We start from the raw sequence: 21,988 nt of genomic DNA, 5'->3' as shown, positions 1-21,988 counted from the left end.
GTCATCAAGTGATCAAGCAACGTTTATTTCTAAATTGTGAGCGAGGGCTCGAAGAAATTCCAGAAGATCATACTGATCTCGATTTTGCTGCACAGCAGTGATTCGTGCGTTCATTGTCACGTATTTTTTCATTCGCTGAGTCAGGTCTCTGCCTTGTAGGAGCTGGGTTCGGTTCGTCCGTTGAAGGGCTTCCTCCCGTCTTAAGGCTTCGATTAATCGAAAGATGGTAGGATGATGGGTTTCCGTTGATCCCTGGAAAGCATTATGCCAACTCTCCAGCTGGTTGTTGGTTCGTGGCAGCCCTGCATCTTGCCTGGCTTTCACACACCACATATGTACAGGAAACAATGGCTGTCGTCTGTCTCCCCGTCTGTTCCTCCGCCCCACGTAGTTGTCTTCGAAGTAATTCACGAGAGGCATTACTTCTGCTGGGTAGTCTGCCACCAATTCATCAAAGGCATCGCTCACTTCATCCACAGATAGAAAGGCAAGAGAAAGGAGCATTTTCAGTGCCATCCGAACATTTTCGTCTTTCAAATATAACCGTTGCAGTCCGTTTTCTTGAATCTTTCTCCAGAGCGATTGTCCCAGGTGAAAGTAACAGCCGTAAATGTGCGTTTGAGGAAATGCTTCAATGAGTGCAGCTTTGGAAGCTAGTTCAAAGTCGATCTGTACACTTCTTGGAGCTAGGCCAGGTTTCAGTGACTTGATCTCAGTCCACATTTGAGAGTATGTGACTTGTTGCTTATTTGGGAGTAGAACAAAAATGCAGGGAAGCACATTGTTTCGTATCAAAGCATGCACAGTGTACACTTGATAGAAAAGGGATGGCGACACTTTGAATGTACCATCACACATCCAGTGTTCAGAGTCATGTAAGGTCTGAAGAAACTGATCTGTGCTGAAAATAAGCATCCGATGAACATCTCCACGCCCACTGTCATGGAGCAGGAAGCTACGCTGGTCTGTTGTTTGCCTCAAATTATCAGGTATGAACAGTTCTCCAACATTAGCAGGAGCTGGAGGGTTGTTGTCTGTTGCTTTCCTTTTCCGCCTGATGGTTTGACGCAGATTTGTGGAAGTGCCAACAGTTGCTGCAACTTCTTCATGAACTTCGGCCATTGCATCCTGCACGATTCTTCGTGGTGGATTCCGTGTTGTTACTGCAGCTGTTTTTACAGTATTTTCCACTTTCCGGACTACCACTTCCGAAGGGTTTGGTGGATGTGTGTGAACTCCACTGCTCACTGGGGGCTGTTGTTGCTCTCCATACTGAAGGCTTGTTGTTAGGCGACCTTTACAACCTGCCTTTGCGCACCTCCAGTTGATGGTTTTTAACTTTGTTTTGTCCTTCCTGTACAGAAAGCCTTCATGGCTTATCATGTCACTTCCTTTTCTTGACTTTAAACACTCCATTGTAGGCAAGTTGTCAAAGTCTTAACAATGTGAAGAACAACAACGTTTCGCTCGTTAGAACTTTATCAAGTACACTGCTATTGGGGCGAATATTTGGAGTACATATAGTCAGCCGGAGGGACCACGGGGGAAGGTCTCTAGCGAGGGAGGGGTAGGGTGGGTACGGGGGGCTTCGGGTGATTTCGGCCCAAGGTGATTTCGGCCCAGGGTTCTTTCTGAGCCAAAATCGCCGGTGATATATTATTCTTTTAATAATATTTTTTTTTCAATGATAAGTAATAATAGCAGTCCTCCAAATGTTGCTATCATTATTTATTTATCATTGAAAGAAAATATATTATTAAAAGAATTAAAATAAATTACTTATCATTTCAGGTAACAATATTTTTTGCACATAATGTGTGAAAATGAAATGAAATTTATGAAACAAATTATCTAAATTGAAATTATACAACTTTCATATGTAGACTAAGGTAAATGGTGTTATTATTGCACAAAAAGTTGCCTAACATTGATAAAATATCATAACAAGGAGTCTAGGGTTGGGTTGTTCAAAAACTAATTCTGGCGTTAGTTTATCTTGATGTTCATGATGCTTAATGTCAAGATAGATTTAACACCAAGATAATGCAAAATTTTGTTTTGAACAACCCAGTCCAGAAGTTCAACATCATTATGAGCATGCAGGAGGGGAGCGCATGGAATGTAGGATGTTTCGGCCACTGACGTTTCGGCCAGAACTCTACAGGGTACGACGTTTCGGCCAGTCCTCCAAATGTTGCTATTATTATTTACTTATTATTGAGAGAAAATATATCATTAAAAGAATTAAGAAATATATATATATATCATTTCAAGTGACAATATTTTTTCAACATACTGTGTGAAAACGAAATTAATTTTATGAAACAAATTATCTAAATTGAAATTATACAGTGCACCAAACTATCTAAATTAAAATCATACAACTTTCATGTGTGGACTAAGGTAAATGGTGTTATTGTTGCACAAAAAGTTGCCTAACATTGATAACATATAACAAGGAGTCTAGGGTTGGGTTGTTCAAAAACTAATTCTGGCGTTAGTTTATCTTGATGTTCATGATGCTTAATGTCAGGTAGATTTAACGCCAAGATAATGCAAAATTTTGTTTTGAACAACCCAGTCCAGAAGTTCAACATCATTATGAGCATGCAGGAGGGGAGCGCATGGAATGTAGGATGTTTCGGCCACTGACGTTTCGGCCAGAACTCTACAGGGTACGACGTTTCGGCCAGTCCTCCAAATGTTGCTATTATTATTTACTTATTATTGAAAGAAAATGTATTATTAAAAAAATAAGAATATATATATAATTTCAAGTGACAATATTTTTGCACATACTGTGTGAAAACGAAATTAATTTTATGAAACAAATTATCTAAATTGAAATTATACAGTGCACCAAGTTATCTAAATTAAAATTATACAGCTTTCATGTGTGGACTAAGGTAAATGGTGTTATTGTTGCACAAAAAGTTGCCTAACATTGATAACATATCATAACAAGGAGTCTAGGGTTGGGTTGTTCAAAAACTAATTCTGGCGTTAGTTTATCTTGATGTTAAAAGTCATGGTAACGCTCTGTGTTACCATGATGTTTAATGTCAAGATAGATTTAACGCCAAGATAGTGCAAAAAATGATTTTGAACAACCCAGTCCAGAAGTTCAACATCATTATGAGCATGTAGGAGGGGAGCGTATCGAATGTAGGATGTTTCAGCCACTGACGTTTCGGCCAAGACTCTGCAGGGTACGACGTTTCGGCCAGTCCTCCAAATGCTGCTATTATTATTTACTTAGTATTGAAAGGAAATATATTATTAGAATTAAGAAAATATATATCATTTCAAGTGACAATATTTTTTGCACATACTGTGTGAAAACGAAATTGAATTCCTGAAACAAATTATCTAAATTGAAATTATACAGTGCACCAAGTTATCTAAATTAAAATTATACAGCTTTCATTTGTGGACTAAGGTAAATGGTGTTATTGTTGCACAAAAAGTTGCCTAACATTGATAACATATCATAACAAGGAATCTAGGGTTGGGGTGCTCAAAAACTAATTCTGGCGTTAGTTTATCTTGATGTTAAAAGTCATGGTAACGCTCTGTGATACCATGATGTTTAATGTCAAGATAGATTTAACGCCAAGATAGTGCAAAAAATGATTTTGAACAACCCAGTCCAAAAGTTCAACATCATTATGAGCATGCAGGAGGGGAGCGCATCGAATGTAGGATGTTTCGGCCTCAGACGTTTCGGCCACAGACGTTTCGGCCACTGGTGTTTCGGCCAAAACTCTGCAGGGTACGACGTTTCGGCCAATCCTAAATGTTGCTATTATTATTTAGTTATTATTGAAAGACAAATATTATTAAGAGAATTAAGAAAAAACGAACACAACTGAACACGCAAATACAAACACGAAAACACAAGCAATTGAAACATAAGTCTGCGACCATTCTGACCGGTTGATAGTAAAGTCGCTATTATTACAGTCGCTGTTATAACGCGGTCGCCGTTAAGACAGTCGCCGTTTTGAAAGTCGCTCACCTGATTACGTCGCCCTTATGAAGTCGCTATTATGACAGTCGCTGTTTTGACAGTCGCTATCCTGCCCGGATGCCCTTTATTCATTTCTCTTTTTATCCATACCTTTTTATAATGTTCACTGTCTCCCAGTTTCCCTGTTTTTGCTAAGATATTCTCTGCTGTCGTTTGTGACCTGAATTTAACCTTAATTGGTCTGGTCTTATCTGTACTATATTTCCTGAACCTATATATTTCTTCAATTTGTTTCCCGATTTCAGGTTCATCTTCCTGAACTAATTCTAATAAACTGTTTACTTTTTTTTTCTCTTTGATTCTTGTGGTTCTATTTAGATTATACTTCTCTTCTATTCCTAATATAATTATACATTTCTTTTTATCTGTAAAGTTTTTTTTTTACTATATTCTCCTTCTGTCTCATCACTTTAACTGTGTCTTCTGTTTGTTCTTTCAACTACTGTTTTACGATATCATTAAATGCAATTTTGCTGTTCTCTTGGATTTTTTTTCCAACCCTGTGCTTCCTTTGCTATGGACTCTTTATTCTCTTTATTATTATTCTTTAATTCCTCATTCTCATCTTTTACTTCTTTTAACTATCTTTTTAATACTTCTATTTCTTTAGTTAGTTTTTGGTTCACCTTCTCTAATTCTTCCAATTTTTCTACTCTCCGCGTGATCTTCGTGAGTTCACCGAACTTATCCTCCCAATGTTTGACAATTTTCTCAAGTTTTTATTCTATGCTTGCTAATCGGGGAGGGTTGGCTTCCCCCCCCCCTCCCCTCAATAAATCCTTGGAAATTATTACCTTCATTTTCCATTGTTCTGCTGTTATCATGAGCCGCTCGCTGGTAGCTGTCAATGTCATTTGATGATCACGAAAAATGCTGGTTTTGATGGCAAACCCGACGCCATGTTCTCTTCTCTCCGCTTCATCTTTCCCTTTCCAGACGAAGGTATACGCAGAGCCATCTTCCTCGAGCTTACCCTCACCAGAGAAGCAGGTTTCGCTCAGTGCAGTAACGTCGCTGTTAAATCTCGCCAGTTCATTAGAGACCAGTGCTGTTCGATGTTCCGGTCGTTCATTATGCTGAGATACAACAGTGTCCGGACGTTCCATGTCCCGACAGATAGAGGGATTTTGTTTGTGTTTACTTTCTTGGCATTTTGACGGCAATAACGGGTGACCCGACAGGCGCGGTTTCCTGGCCAGGCATGGTTGGTAACTTCCGGTGTTTGCTCCACCTTTTCTAGGACCTACCCCGTTCGGAGTGGATAGCGGGGCTCCTAAAAAGGCCTGGCCAGACGCAGATGCAGGACTGAAGTCTCGAGTAGTCACCAAGTTCTTGAGAAGGCGACCATCACACACCTGCTGCCAACGTGCAGGTCCGGACTAAGAGCTTCCAGTTTAACCAAAACCTGCTCTCGTCATCCTTATCCCATCACCGTTGGACTTTTGAGGGAAATTGGTAAGTGCTAGGAGATAGGAGGGAACAGCCGGTGGCGTGAAAGCGTTTAAGGTGGATCCGACAAAGTCATAGAAAGTAAGTACGTGTCACCAAGGCTGTCCTAGGCACTGATGACTGTTGGACAGACCATCGTCTAGTGGTCTCGCGCCTGACGCTTGCCGTTCGAAGGAAACTGAAAGTCCGTTTCCAAGAACCATCTAGAAGAAAATATGACATCTCAAAGCTTAAAGATCCAGCCTACAGCATCATCTATGAGGAAAGAGCCTGTCAAGACCTCGCCACCATTCCTACCAGCAACAATCTGGAGGAAGAATGGACCTTCATTAGCAATACCCTCAGTAATGCTGCCAAGGATACCATTGGTTACAAAAAGAAGAAGAACCAGGACTGGTTTGACGAAAACGACAATGAGATCAGTCGCCTCATAGATGAGTAAAGGCAGCAATGACTGCAACAGCTCTGTAGGGAAGAGGCCAAACGCAGAGTATGGGAGTCCAATATATTTTACGTTTCGCCCAGCAGGGCTTCTTCAGAAATAACATCGATGAAAAACATTTTACTCCTTATATAGCCCGAGCCTTGCGGGGAGAAACAAACATTAAAATGGTGTACTTACAATTTGCGCAAATTGCTTGTTACTTGTAATTAAAATTGCCAATGGTTTGTTAATTGTAAAAAATCCACTATTCTGATTTATATTTTCTATGAGGGATATAAACGCCGATTCTAAACATCTACGTTTCATTGTATCGTTTTCATATTTTATAATCTTGGAATTATTCCAATCATCGAAGTGTTAACCAATGTATTGTCTGAACATGATGAGTTGCCTGTACCTGTTTGTGATTTTATTAGACTAGTGAACCTTTGTATTTCAAACTGTTGTTTTACTTTTAATGATAATTATTACAGACAGACAGCAGGTTTACCAATGGGTTCACCACTAAGCCCAGTGCTGGCGAACTTGTTTCTAGAACATTTAGAAAATACTAGTTTTAGCAACATTGTCCCTAGAGACTTAGTTTGGTTAAGATACGTCGACGATGTACTTATAATAGCTCCTCGTAGGTTAGATTTGAGTAGGATTTTAAATCAGTTAAATCTTGTAGAAGATAGTATCAAGTTTACAGCAGAATATGAAACTAACGACATGTTGCCCTATCTTGATACCCTTTTGATAAGAGACGGAAACAATGTAAAGTTTAAAGTTTTTAGAAAAAAGACAAATAATAATGATTATGTACATTTTTACTCTGCTACGGATAAGAAAACCAAAATGGGAATTATCATAGGTTTTTATCTTCGAGGCTTAAGAATATGTTCAGAGGAGTATTTGGATGAAGAATTTAATAAAAATTTTAACGCTTTTACTGAACTAAAATACCCTCCTTATTTTATTCTAAAAGCCAAGAAGAAAGCTGGAATTATTCACAAAAGAGTTGAAAAAATAAAAGAAGAATATACAAAGAAGATCATATTACCTAATACCTCAGTTGCAGACAATATTTCCCCATTATTAAACAAGGCTGGTGTTAAGGTTGTTAAAACCAGCTCAGTAACAGTTGGTAATCTCATTAAAAACCGAAATAAGAGCAGGGAAAATATTCGTCAAGCAGGTATTTATTGTGTGCCATGTCTAGGTTGTGAAAAGGTTTACATTGGTGAAAGTTTCCGTGGTATTGATAAGAGAGTATTAGAACATAAATATGATATGAAAACATACAATATGAATAATGCCATTGTTAAACATAGATTCGATACCGGCCACAATGCTGATTGGAATAATTCCAAGATTATAAAATATGAAAACGATACAATGAAACGTAGATGTTTAGAATCGGCGTTTATATCCCTCATAGAAAATATAAATCAGAATAGTGGATTTTTTACAATTAACAAACCATTGGCAATTTTAATTACAAGTAACAAGCAATTTGCGCAAATTGTAAGTACACCAATTTAATGTTTGTTTCTCCCCGCAAGGCTCGGGCTATATAAGGAGTAAAATGTTTTTCATCGATGTTATTTCTGAAGAAGCCCTGCTGGGCGAAACGTAAAATATATTGGACTCCCATACTCTGCGTTTGGCCTCTTCGCCTCATAGATGCTAAACGCATGGCCCGATTGGGCCATGAGTAGGACACCCGATGCCAATGCAAGAAAGCATGCTATCATGACCTAAAAAACTATGCTAGACAAAATTGCGAGAAATTCAGAACCAATGGTGGATACAGAAGGCTGTTGAGCTTCAACAGTATGCCGATAACAGGGACTTTAGGAATTTCTATGCAGAAACAAAAGAACTTTATGACCCAGTACGTTCCTCATAAGGCTCCCTGCTTTCTGCAGACTCATCAACCATCTTGACCGATCCGACAGATATCCTAGATCGTTGGAGAGATCACTTCTACCAACTGCTGAATCGGCCATCGACAGCTGCAGACGACTTCCTGAAAAATGTCCAACAACATCCAGTCCAGCTCTGGATGAGTGAATCTCCAACATTTCTAGAATTGGAGAAAGCCATGAATCAAATTAAAGCCCGGAAATCACCAGGCCCAGATAATATTCCTTTCGAGCTCCTGCAATACGGAATGATGTCACTTAAGACCAGGTTGCACGATCTCATCCTCAAGATATGGACAGTCCAGCAAGTTCCAAAAGATCTCAAAGATGCAGTCATCATCACCCTCTTTAAAAAAAGAGATCGAAAGGTCTGCGGCAATTATCGAGGGATTTCACTGCTCTCCATTGCAGGGAAAATATTTGCAAGGATCCTGCTAAGCCGTCACCAGGAAATGGCAGAGCGGATTCTCCCAGAATCACAATGCGGCTTTCGTGCATCCCGTGGAACCACTGACATGATCTTTTGCGCAAGACAGCTGCAGGAGAAAAGTCGGGAACAACAAAAACCCCTCTTCATAGTTTTCTATGACTTGGAGAAAGCCTTTGACCGCGCACCAAGAGCCATGTGGAGGGTTCTCAAACGTTTCGGTTGTCCGGACAACTACATGTCTCTGGTCCGATTCCTACATGAAAACGCCTCTGGACGTGTGCTCTATCAAGGAAAGTCGTCCGAAAATTTTGAGATCACGTGTGGGCTGAAACAAGGTTGTCCTGGCTCCAACACTCTTTGCCCTCTATCTTGCTGCAATGATGTACGAGATTCCATCTGACAACCCAGGCGTTGACATTAGGTATCGACTTGATAGTGGGCTGTTCAACCTGGCCAAATTCCGCTCCAAACAACTAACAACCATCAAAACAGTCACGGAACTGCAGCATGCAGATGACAATGTTACCTTCTGCCACTCAGCTAATGATCTACAACAGTCAGTCAACAACTTCACTGCAGCTTATCAACGTTTCGGGATGAGCGTGAACATACAGAAGACCAAAGTTCTTGCACAACCGGCTCCAAGAACAGCCCTGCCAGAATTTGACATCACAATTTCTGGTACATGGCTGGAGCAAGTCGACCAATTCTCGTATCTTGGCAACTTACCTCCAAGTGTAACTCGGAAAAGGACGTAGAGCATCGAGTTGCAGCTGCCCATATCGCGTTTGGGAAGCTGTGTCGACGGGTTTTCGACAACAAAGATCTTACCCGAAGAACGAAACTAAGGGTTTATGAAACCGTCGTTGTCTTCACTCTGCTATACGGCTGCGAAACATGGACACTTTATCGCAGAGACCTGAAGAAACTTGAATGCTTCCATCAACAGAAGCTCCGATCCATGTTGTGCATAAAGTGGAAGGACCACATCACCAACAATGAAGCTCTTTCCCGTGCAAACAGCCAAAACATGGAGTCTACCATCATGAGGCATCGACTTCGCTGGTCCGGCCACATTGCTAGGATGCCAGAAACAAGACTACCCTGGTAAGTCCTCTTTAGCGAATTGGCCACAGGAGGACGCCCCCGTGGCCGTCCCGTCCTAAGGTACAAAAACCAGCTGAAGGCCATCCTGAGGTCCACCACAATTGAGCCAGAGACCTGGGAAGAGGTCTCCAGTGACCGCTCAATCTGGCGCAACATAATTCGTGCTGAAACGGAGAGGTTCGAGACCATGTGAAAGGAGAGAGACGAGGAAAAACGACAACTTAGAAGACTTCGCCTCGTCGCCCCTCGTCCTCCCCCGTCCATCCAGTGCCCGTCATGCCCCAGAAAGATCTACACCAGAATTGGACTACACAGCCATCTCAGACACCATAAATAGGAGGAAGCGTCATGCCGTAGAAAGCTCTACGCCAGTATTGGACTACACAGCCAACTCAGACACCGTGGTATCATCGGACTACAATGCACCGCGGACGACGACTACGATATGTATATATATATGTATGCATATATATATGGATATATATATATATATATATATATATATATATATATATATATATAGATACCGTATATATATGCATATATAATATATATATATATATGTATATATATATATATATATATATATATATGTGTGTGTGTGTGTGTGTGTGTGTGTGTGTGTGTGTATGTGTGTGTGTGTGTGTGTGTGTGTGTGTGTGTGTGTGTGTGTTTGTGTGTGTGTGTGTGTGTGTGTGTGTGTGTGTGTGTGTGTGTTTGTATACCGCGGGAGTAAATTTCCTCTTAGGCAGGCTTGGTTAAAAGCAACTGCAAATTCAGCACTGATTAATTTCTTCTTCAGAGTTTCCAACTTCCTGAAGGTTCCCTTTATAGCAAGGGGTAAAGGAAAGAGTAGATTTCCTATTCCGGTTATTATTGACGTTTCGACTCTACCTGAGTCATTATCAAAATACAAAGATGGAACAAATGCATGTGTTTATAGATTACAAAGATACAGAAATACAGCGTGTGATTGGCTGGAAGGATGACCTTTTTTGGTCCCCTTATGGTTGAGAAGGCGGGACAGTTTCCCACGTACGCTCATTGGCTGGCTTGTCCGTTCTCTCGAGCCTCGCTACCCCGGGGGTGTAGTGTGATGTTTTCTGTCCTGCCTCGGGGCTTGCTTCTCCTGAAAGGCTTAATACTAGCCAGTATAGTAGGGGCGTCTTGGTGGAAATTCAGAGACGGCCTACTATCCGCAATATATAAGGCTTCAAGGTAGACAAGGCGGTTCTTGTCGGACTCTCTCTGAATGATGACAGTGTTCTGCCGAAGGACACCCGTGAGATGCTGGCCATGTTTCTCCAGGAAATAACGTTTGGGACTTTGAGTCAGATGATAGCTCAGGCGCCTGGAGAGTCTGGTAGTAGTCAACCCTATGTAAGCATCGTAGGGCGTACAGTCCCTATTTGGGCAAGAAAATTTGTACACAAGGCAGGTACTTTCCATATCTCCAGGGTGTGGTGAACTATCGTTCTTCATGATGAGGTCCTTTGTGCGGCTGTTCCTGTAGTACACTACCAGCTTTACACGGTCCACAGGGTTAGTAACTTGAACATTCCTATCAATTATATTTCTCACACTCTTCTCTTCTTCGCGGTAAGCGGAAGACATGAAAGCTCTATAGAAGAGGCTATGAGTGGTTCCTTCTTCAACCACGGCTTGTTGTCCCACGTACCATTTGTACCTATTCTCCACTCTCAATTTAGCTTCACCAGAAAATTATCTGATATTCCCCAATCTCTCCCCTTAGAACATGTACATCCTTAACTCTTCCTACCATATTCCTGGTCACCATTAACGCTCTATCTGCCACCCTTCCATCCACCACCCTCTCCCATATGTACTTATTCTTGGCTTTCTTCCTAAATACTGTATTTGCTACCACCAACTCTCTTTCAAGACACTTTTCCATCATCATTTCTCCACTACGATTTTTACCTGGAACTCCATATATATATACACACACACACACACACACATATATATATATATATATATATGTATATGTATATATATATGTATATATGTATATATATATATATATATAGTTACGACTACAGGCTCGTCGTAGTGAAGATTTCATTCAGACGCACATGCGCACATGTGCGTATGTGTACCTTGGTATATGCCGGCCTTTCCCACGAGAGGCTCAGTGGACTCTCTCTGAATCCAACCGTCGGTAATCAACGTATGAAGACTGTTAAAGTGATGAATTATATATTTATGATGTATTCCATTCTTTTTGTGCTCTGTCAAACATATTCTATACATTGCATATAGATTTATGTATGTATATTATCTTGTGGATCTATCTTGTCAATCTTACGAATTGATTTACGTAAGATTAGAGAAATTACATATTCTCTTAGTCTTCGGACGTCGGTGAGAAAGATCTGTGCCTACGTGCGGTAATCGACGTATGGAGACTCTCAAAGTGATGAATTCTATTCATCAGACGTATTTCGTTCTTTTTTGTGCTTTGACAAACATATTTCATACATTGCATATAGATTTATGTATGTGTATTACCTTGTGGATCTATCTTGTCAATCTTAGGAATTGATTTACGTAAGATTAGAGAAATTGCATATTGCCGTCGTTCTCGGACGCCGAAACGCCGGTGTGGGAATTCGTAGCTTACATGCGTTCTGGAAAAAATTACATGTGAACTAATACTTTGGCAACGGCGTCCCTAACTTACATTTACGTACGTATAGATTTTCATATAAAAACTATTAAGTTTCTGCTTATCTAAGATTGACAAGGTAACTTTATCAAATATTATTATCTATTCATTGATGTAAAGAATATCCGTGTATGTACTAGGAAGTATTCCTAAACACTCTTGTTAATCGTCGCGTCTAGCGACACTTGGCATCTCTCCGGATCTTACGGAGAAGAGTATATATATATCATTGCTTGTAACGGTCAGGCTGGTCTCTGCTTAAATCAGAGTCCCATTGCACTAATCTCATATCTTAGTCTAGCTTTGCTAGAACTCGTCCACTTTGTTGGACTTAGACTTTTAGTCGTAGAATTTTCTCGACTTTGTAATTATTACGTAAAATATTACATAGGACTTAGTTTCCATTCTGTGGGTCGATATTTCTCGACCTTACCACATATTGTCCACATATATATACGTGCCTTGGCAATCTTAGCCTTTTATGTTCTAAAGAAACCCATTGTCTGGTATTTATTTGTCTGTGAATTTACGTGTTTCGGACATTGTAATTTTCGCTAGTTTTGGCGACTTCTATTTTTCGATCTTGTTTAATTGTTTCTTTTGAAGGAAATAATCATTCTTTAAGAAGAACTCTAGTTTTTTAACCTGGCCCTTCCCCATAGGCGTCACAATATATATATTTATACATATATATATATATATATATATATATATATATATATATATATATATATATATATATATATATATACATACATATATATATATATATATATATATATATATATATATATATATATATATACATATATCCACAAGAGGGGTAAATCGGGATACATCATCATTCTGAATCAACAAAAAAACATCGACATTAGAAACAGAGTTTACGTCACCATAATCAACATCAACATCAACGGCATCGTTAGCGTCTATGCTGTCAGGCCCATCATATAACCAGGACCTACGTCAGTTTAATTAGCATAGATATCAGCCACAGCGTCGACATCACCATATGTGATTAATCACTTGTAAGACAGTTTTGAGATGATCTCAAAATAATGCAATAATGTATCTTATTTTTTGTCAAATAATCGATTTTCTAACTTTGATATCCCCATTTCCGATAAGTAATTATTAGATATCATATACCCAGTTTGGGGTATTGGCTGCATGTTATTGTGGCAAAGTAGCATGAAGTTGATACTTTAAGGTCTATATGGGGCGCCCCTACGGACCAGATTCACACATCATTTTGTCTGTGATAGAGGAAAACTCTGTTCATAGAGAAATGATGACACTTTTATAGTACGACTGTCCCTCCCTCCGTTATGCTGTCCCCCAACCCCTTGTTACTGTCCTGTACCATTTCTCTGAATATTCATATCCTTTATTCGCCTACCCTGTGGTTGGGGAAGAGAATGCTACCACCAAGTTTTTCCACCTGAGTCATAAAAGGCGACAAAAAACGGGACGGGGGATGGGATTAGGAGTCCTATTACCTGTGGCCCCAATAGGGGACATTCCTTAAAAAAAAGGCAGAAGTGGGTCTGGGAATTTTCCAGCCAGTACCCTAAGGTTTGGATCTTTTAATGTGTGTGGATGTGCTACAGATGAGAGTAAAAGGGAAGAGATAGGCAGTATGTTTGTGAGAAGAAAGATGAATGTGCTGGCTTTGAGTGAAAATTAAATGAAAGGAAGGAGCAACTGTGAGTTTGGGAGTGTAGCTGGGAAGTACTCAGGAGTGAAGAGGGGACGAGGGAGAGAAGGGGTGCCTATACTGGTAAGTGAAGAGATAAGTAAGCGGGTAGTGGAGTGGAAGGAGGTTTCATCAAGGTTGATGTGGATGTAGGTGAAGCTGGGAAGGGAGATGTGGGTTTTTGTAAGTGCGTATGGGCCTGGTAGCGAGAAGAGCGTAGAGGAAAGGGAGGCTTTTTGGGTAGATATAAATGAGTGCATAGAGGGATTAGGGAAAATGTCAATGTAGTTGTATTGGGAGACCTTAATGCTAGAGTAGGAAATGATTGGGAAGCATGGAGTTCTAGGTAAAAATCGTAGTGGAGAATTGATGGTGGAAAGCAATAAAAAGATGCTTTGGAAGGAAATTAAAAGAGAAAGAGGAGGCGAATCAAGTAAAGAAGAAAAGGTAAAAGGTGCAGATGGAGAGATGACAATGGAAGAGAAGGCAGTGAGAGGAAGGTGGGCAGAGTATTTTAGGGAGTTGATAAATGTGAAGGAGGATAAGGAGGGAAAGGTAGTTGCAGTGGAAAAATGTGAGGAAAATGGAGGAGAAATAGGGAAGGATGAAATGAAAGCAGCTGTTAAAATTATGAGAGCAGATAAGGCACCTGGGTTGGATGGATGTCATGCAGAATGTCTGAAGAAAGGAGGTACAGTTATGGTGGACTGGCTGGTGAGGTTATTTAATGTTTGTTTAGGAGAGGGTAGAGTGCCGGAGAACTGGAGGAGTGCCTGTATAGCTCCACTTTACAAGGGAAAGGGGGACAACTGTGAGTGTAGTAGTTTCAGAGGGATCAGCTTGTTGAGTGTAGTTGGGAAGGCTTATGGGATGGTCTTGATTGAGAGGATTAGGAGAGGAACAGAGGGAGTAATTGGTAAGGAACAGTGTGGGTTTAGGACAGGTCGGGGTTGTGTAGTTCAAATTTTTGTGTGAGATAGATTTGTGAGAAAGCTATAGGAAAAAGTAAGGATTTTGGGGGCTTTTATGGATCTGGAAAAGGCTTACGACAGGGTAGACAGGAAGGCACTGTGGGAGGTACTGCAGATTTATGGCATAGGAGGAAAGCTGTTAAGAGCAGTCAAGAGTTTTTACGAGAATAGTAGAGCATGTGTTAGGATTAGAAATGGAGAGAGTGAATGGTTTGAGGTAAAGGTGGGACTTCGTCAGGGATGTGTTATGTTGCCCTGGCTGTTCAATCTTTACATGGATGGGGTGGTGCGAGAGGTGAATGCAAGGGTAGTGGGTCAGGGGTTGGATTTTTTTTTTTTTTTTTTTTTTTTTTTTTTTTTTTTTTAGAAAAGTGGGAGGTGAGCCAGTTGTTGTTTGCTGACGACACTGCACTTGTAGCAGGATCAGAGGGGGGATTCAGGAAGTTAGTGATAGAGTTTGAGAAGGTATGTGAAAGAAGGAAGCTGAAGATAAATGTGGGCAAAAGTAAGGTGATGAGATGTACAAGGGAGAGAGTGGCAACAGGCTGGAAGTGAGCATTAATGGTAAAAGACTGGAGGAAGTGGATAGCTTTAGATACTTGGGTGCGAATGTGGCAGGAAAGGGAGGAGTGGGGCTGGAGGTAGAATGTAGATTGAGAGAAGCGAGTAAATGCCTTAGTGGATTGAAAAGCGTAATGAGAAATAGACATCTGGGAATGGATGCTAAGAGAAGGTTATATGAAGGAGTGGGGGTGGAGATAGAATGTACATTGAGAGAAGCGAGTAAATGCCTTGGTGGATTAAAAAGTGTAATGAGGAAAAGACATTTGGGAATGGATGATAAGAGGAGACTGTATGTTGGAGTATGTGTGCCGACAGTACTGTACGGGGCAGAAACATGGAACATGAGAGAGGAAGAGAGAAGGAGTTTGAATGTGTTTGAGATGAAATGTCTGAGAAGTATGATAGGGGTTACTAGGCTAGAGAGAGTGAGAAATAGGGAGGTGAGGAGAACACGGGTGGAAAGGGAGCTGAGAGATAGGGTTGATGAAAAAGTTTTAGGATATTTTGGACACATGGAAAGAATGAGTGAAGAAAGATTAGTAAAAGAAAGGTTTAAGGCGGAGGTGGAAGGAGTGAATATGAGGGGGCGTCCTAGGATGAGATGGATGGATGGGGTGAGAGGGGCATTACAAAAGAGAGGAATGTCTGTGGAGGAAGGACGGGAGAGGACAGAAGATAGGGGTGAATGGAGAGGGGCGGTGTATAGATGATGCTGTGATGTATGAGGGGGAATGGGTGGGGGATGGGGGTTGAGGAAGTATGTATAATAAAAAAATTGACGCAGCTCGACGGGATCTCTCCCCGTCTTCTCCTTTTCTGCATGAAGGGACGGAGAGGGGGGCTCGGCGAATTTATGAAGTGGCCTTGCTGTGGATGTGCTGTGTCTTGCGACACTGATTCTGACCCAGGGCAGTGGACAGGATGCAGGGATGACCCGTCGTCCACGAGATGCCAAGATAAGAGGGAGGGAGGAGGGTGGAGGGGAGTGGAATATATAGAACATGGAATGGGTGGAAGTGGTTTCTATGCCTTTTTCTTTTTGGCTACCCCACGTGTAGGGGGAAAAAGCCTTTGGTATATGTATGTATATACAATGCAGGTTTGTAACATTTTTATTTTATTTCTGTGTCACAGGAAAAAAAAAATCCACATTTACCAAGACTGCTTGGGCAAGCTGTAGTTCATCTCCGTTTAACACATCTTAAAATATATTTATAAATATTTCTGACCCCTCCTTTGCTCTTTAAAACAGGCCTTCTGCGCAGTATGGGTGCCAACAAATTCTTTACTCGAGTGTGGAAGGACCTGAAGAATAAAAGATTCTTGCCTCTGAAGTTGATCTTTTTCCTTCTGTATGGAGGTAAGGGATATTGCATATCAAGTAAATATTTCGTTATTGGTACAATAAAAAGGAGTATTGATAGAACCGTCTTAGTCAACATAATGTTTTGTGTGGTGAACACAGCTAAATCATCTTCAAAAACCTCTATAGGTACATTATATGCACTTTGCATAACAAAGCCTAGCTGCTCTCATTCTTGACATTCAGGAATTACGTTGCTTTATGTCTACTAGACAGACGCTCATGTAAGAGGGTTGTGAATCTCTTGATGCATTGACATGGTTCCTAGAAGTGTAAGCAAACTTGACTTATGCAAACACAAATGTCATTATCTAAATAGAATAAGGTTGATATATATATATATATATATATATATATATATATATGTATATATATATATATAATTAAAAGTGATGGCTAGTTTTGCATTAATCATTTTCTCATAGGTATTTTTCATATACCTTATTATAGATTTATGTTCTTTAGAAAGGAAATTCATGACTTGGCTGTATGTAGTCATATTAGCTAGATCGCGATTTCGGGTTCTAGACCCTTCCTCAGTAGCTATTGGGATGTACTATCTTATAGGATAAGAATTAATCCGATGAGTCTTAAGAAAGTTCTAAGTTTTATACTAAGCATTCTTACTGGCTAAACACTCTAGGGGAGGTCACCCGGTATTTCGGACAGTGACGAAATGTCACTAGGAGAGTCTCCGGGTGCGTGTTGTGACGGAATGTGGCATGCTTGTGGTTATGGCGTTTTGTTTCGTGTTTGCACTGGTGGCGTTTTGTCCCATATTGGCGTTTGTGGTGTTATGTCTCATGTTTGGATTTGCACCGGTTTGTCTCATGCTTGAGAGGGCTCTAAGGTCGTCTGCTTGTTTATTTAAATCTGGGCTTAACTCCTTAATATATAATGCTTCTAAAATTGGGAGCAGTCTATCGTCAGTACATAAATCCAAAATTTCAGTGTTTTCCTCTAGGTTCTCTCTTGATAGTGTTATGCCATGTGCTTCTCTTAAGTAGTTTTTAGGGGCTCCAGATGTCAGGTGATATGAGAGGCGACGGGACAACCTCATTGTCGTCATGCCAATATAGGTGGATGGGAGGGCTTCACAGTTCCCTCGTGTACATGTGAACCTATAGATGACATGGGATTTCTGAAGTTCCCTTTTCTCTTGTTGGGGGCTGTTTCTAATAAGGAGGTGGCTAGTTTTCTTGATTTTATAATAAATAACAAGGTTGAGTATTTTCTCTGGATTGACTGGTTTGATGTTTCTTTTAATAATTTGTTTCATTATGCGTTCATCTTCTTTATATGCTGACGAAAAAATAGATTTATAATAGATGTTAATTTTCTCTTTATTCTGGTTATTATTGTTGTTTTTATGCCAGCCGTTCATTATTCTCTTTATTTGGTGACTTATCTCTTTTTCACTGAACCCATTATTGAGCAGTACTTGGGTACAACGTTCTATTTCATTATGCACTTGTTTCCATGTGCTACAGTGAGTTAGTGCTCTTCGGATATAGGCACTGATGGTGGATTCCTTATATCTTTGGGGGCACTCACTAGAACCATTAAAGCAGTGTCCAGGGTTTGTGGGTTTTGTGTACACCGTAGTATTAAAAGCATGTTAATTTTGTTTCACTAGGAGGTCAAGGAAGGGTAAAGCTCCGTCAACGCTATCTTCCAAAGTGAAAGTGAGTAGAGATATCTTTTGTAGTAGGTGGCGGAGTTTTTCAGCTTCGTTGCTGTTCTTGTTCTTAATGAAGATATCGTCAATATATCTACAATATACATCTGGCTTTTCTGTTTTTGTGAATACTTCTTCTTCTACGCAGCCCATGAAAAAGTTTGCCATCAATACTCCGAGGGGGGATCCCATTGCAACACCATCAATTTGACAATATTTGTTTCCGCGGGGGCAAGTGAACGGGACCTGTTTAGTACAGCATTCAAGCAGTTCCCGTAGTATAAGTTCTGGGATATCTAATGTGGGTGTGGTGTCATCGTGGTACACTTTGTTGATTATGTAATTGATTGTGCGATCTACGGAAATATTAGTGTATATCCCTTCCACATCAAGAGAAGCGATTCTGCCTTTAGCGGATTTTACCTTGATGACATCTAGGAAAGCAGATGTGGATTGTAGACTGTAGGTGGTGGGAGTGTAGGGAGTTAGGATGGAGCAGTTTCTTAGCGAGTTTGTACGTAGGTGCAGGGATTTGAGAAATTATGGGACGGAGTTTATTGCCAGGTTTGTGTGTTTTTACTGTCCCATAGCAGTAACCCATACCATACTCGCCTGAAAGTTTGACAAGTTTTATTTTACTGGCAGCATTATTCCCTTCTATTAGTCGATTAACCTTTTTCTTTAGTGATTCTGTAGGGTCTTTGTTGATCCTTTTAAACTTTGTTGTGTCATTAAGAATGGTGTCTATCTTTTCTAAATACTCATGAGTACATAAGTTGCTGCTTTGTCTGCTTTCCTGATGGTGATACTATGGTCTGATTTTAACTCTTTTGCAGCTTCGATATGTCTCTTGTCAATTAAATTGCTGTTATATTTTTCTCTAGATTTATTAGCTTCGGCAATAACTTCTTGTTTGAAAGTGGGCTCAACAGTTACTTCACCTTTTTTACATAATTTCTCTACATCGTCTATAAGTATTTCGCATTCAGTTCTTTTTTTTTTTATTTTTAGGTTTAGACAGAATATGGCAGTTAAGCCCTAAATTGAGAACTTCCTCTTGGTCTGGAGTGAGAATCTTGTTGGTTAAATTTATGTAACCCTTAGGTGGGCGTGAGTATTTAATATAACCGCCGTTCAGATTTATTAATTTCTTTTGATTGGCTCTAGTGATTGAATTTCTGTGTTGATTAATAATACCTGAGAATAGGGTGTCAATACTCTCTTTTAAGGTTGTATCTATGTCTATATTTTTCATTTTTTTCTTCAAGTTCTTGGTATTCTTGGTTAAGGTTTTGTATTTTGTCTTTTAATTCTTTAACCCTCTGTTTCATATATTTTATTCTTTCTTCCTTACTAGGTTTATGCTTACGTCTTTTGCTTAGGGTCACTGCCCCATCACAGGGGATATTATCAGTGTATTTGGGCAGGAGTATTTCTCTAATGCATATATCATTAAAAGTGATGGCTAGTTTTGCATTAATTATTTTCTTATAGGTATTTTCCATATACGTTATTATAGATTTATGTTCCTTAGAAAGGAAATTTATGACAAAAAGCAGGTTCTGGCATGGCTGAGGGCTTTATCCAGGAACCACTGAGGATAAGCTGATTTTATTAATTGGGACCTAAAAATTGGGGGCTACAGATCCTAAAGGCTCGGAGAAAAATACCCGAAGCTAAGCTCCTTTTAATGTGATCTAGGTGATGGCTAAAAAAGTGAAGGTAACTTCCTAAATGGATGTTCTTTCTAAAACAGTAAAGGCAAACTTGTTCCCATTTCTCATGATTAAGGTGTCTAAAAAGGGAATTTTGCCATCTTTTTCCTATTGCGCTTTGAGATTTATAATAGTTGCTAACTGATTAAGTATTTCTAGAAAAAAAACATCAAAGGAACCCCAACCTTCATCCCAAAAGGTGAAATATCTGAACCAAATCATACCTGGGGGTTTTATCATTGGAAGAAGAACACTCTCAAAGTAATCCATGTAAAAATTGGCCAGAACAGGAGAAAGGTTAGAACCAAACTTTTGCTTAAAAAAACAGAATTTGAAAGGAAAAACATTAGTTGAAACATAATGGGTACAAAAGCAATGATTTTGGAAACCGGAGGAGGGAATTTGTCTTGGAATGCCTATAGCTTGGTTTATAGAAAGGACAAAACATCAACACAAACGTTTGCAAATAAATAAACAATATAAAGTTTTAATAAACTACGGCCTGAAATATTAATATCCATGATTTTTTGGATGAAAATCAAGCCATTTGTCCAAATTTCTTCCCAAATATAAAGTAAATTTAATTGATATTTAGCCAAATACTATTGATAAAAAAGATAATGTTCATCAAAGGTTGATAGAGCATATTCCAGGGGTTTACTCCCGTGTAAAGATTGTAACCTAGCATACATCTGTCAGACGGGGAGAGACCTAAGGACAAGGTTGAATGAGCATAAAAGGTCAATCAGGTATGGTCAAGAGAGTTCAGCCGTGTTCTAACACGTGAATAAATTAAATCACCGGATGGACTGGGACAAACTTGAACCCATTTAAAAATCTGGTTGTGGTTTCAGAAGAAAAATGGTGGAACTCACTTAAATAGACTGTCTGCCCACTATGAATACTTCTAAGGGTCAATGGGCCTCACACATAATCTCAGGATTATTCATTACAAAACAGATTGTTAACAGGTATCCTTCCCCTGACCCTGACCCGACCTTATATCATCCACAGGTCACTAAAGGCTGAGGGTAGTTCTTAATTTCTTTCTTATGTCCAGGAATGAAAAAGGGTTTCGTTTCTATTCTTTATTTACACATTTATTTACATGGATATATATATATATATATATATATATATATATATATATTGTATATATACATGTATATATATGAATATATATATGTATATATATATATACATACATACATACAAATATATATATATATATATATATATATATATATATATATAATCACAAGATAGAAAATCACGTGAAATTACGAACTAACCCTTAAAATTTCTGCACTGAACTAACGCGTATCGTGGGTAAACATGTGGATAAAGCAAAGAAAAAGGTCACACACGAGAATAAAGGAAAAGCCTGTTTGACACTCCTAAATTCACAAAAGGTACTACATACCTCGTGGAAAATTTTCCCGTAAAAGGAGACGGGTGGACAGTAATCGTTCGGCGAGAAGTGAGAGACCACCAGAGGGAGGTTTGAAACCTCCCTTTAATACTCTCAATTGACCTGCCGAAGGTTGCAACCAATAAATATTTCCTGCTCAGTTTTGGATATCATCGTTACAGACTAACCACTTACACACACACACACACACACACACACACACACACACACACACACACACACAAATAAAATACATATCCCAACTTACCTTAATACTAACACAGAAAAAGAGTAGCAAAACAGCAAGATGATTGGCAATTTGAGTGCGCAATGCGCATGCACAGCCTGTCGGTGATGGAATCACCGTTACCATACGTCTAAACATAAATTACAATAATCAAAGTACTTCACATCGCACTGGCACATATAATGGTTGCTTCAGGTTTGTATTAGATTCATTTAGTCACATTGAATCATTAAGGAAAGTAAAATGACAAGAAAAGAAATACAGCAAACTACAAAAGTGGCAAAGG

At 39.6% G+C, this 21,988-nt stretch overlaps 1 protein-coding gene across 5 annotated transcripts in view; it reads left to right on the top strand.

The window, feature by feature from the left end:
• LOC143020620 (uncharacterized) overlaps positions 1-21,988 on the top strand; it is a 214,087-nt gene that overhangs the window by 43,426 nt on the left and 148,673 nt on the right. For 3 of the 5 annotated variants that reach the window (XM_076177077.1, XM_076177080.1, XM_076177084.1), the window contains one exon: positions 16,541-16,648. In XM_076177077.1, coding sequence (XP_076033192.1) covers positions 16,541-16,648 — 108 coding nt within the window. Of the gene's footprint in view, positions 1-10,806; positions 10,911-16,540; positions 16,649-18,287; positions 18,337-21,988 lie in introns of those variants that run through there. The other 2 variants (XM_076177081.1, XM_076177078.1) reach the window with 2 other exon arrangements.

Source organism: Oratosquilla oratoria, chromosome 40, assembly GCF_046742065.1.
Source record: "Oratosquilla oratoria isolate Oo_2021 chromosome 40, ASM4674206v1, whole genome shotgun sequence".
In the NCBI taxonomy this organism is placed as follows: domain Eukaryota; kingdom Metazoa; phylum Arthropoda; class Malacostraca; order Stomatopoda; family Squillidae; genus Oratosquilla; species Oratosquilla oratoria.
Note: the sequence above shows the minus strand (reverse complement) of the source record. Positions and strands in the feature narration are given on the sequence as shown.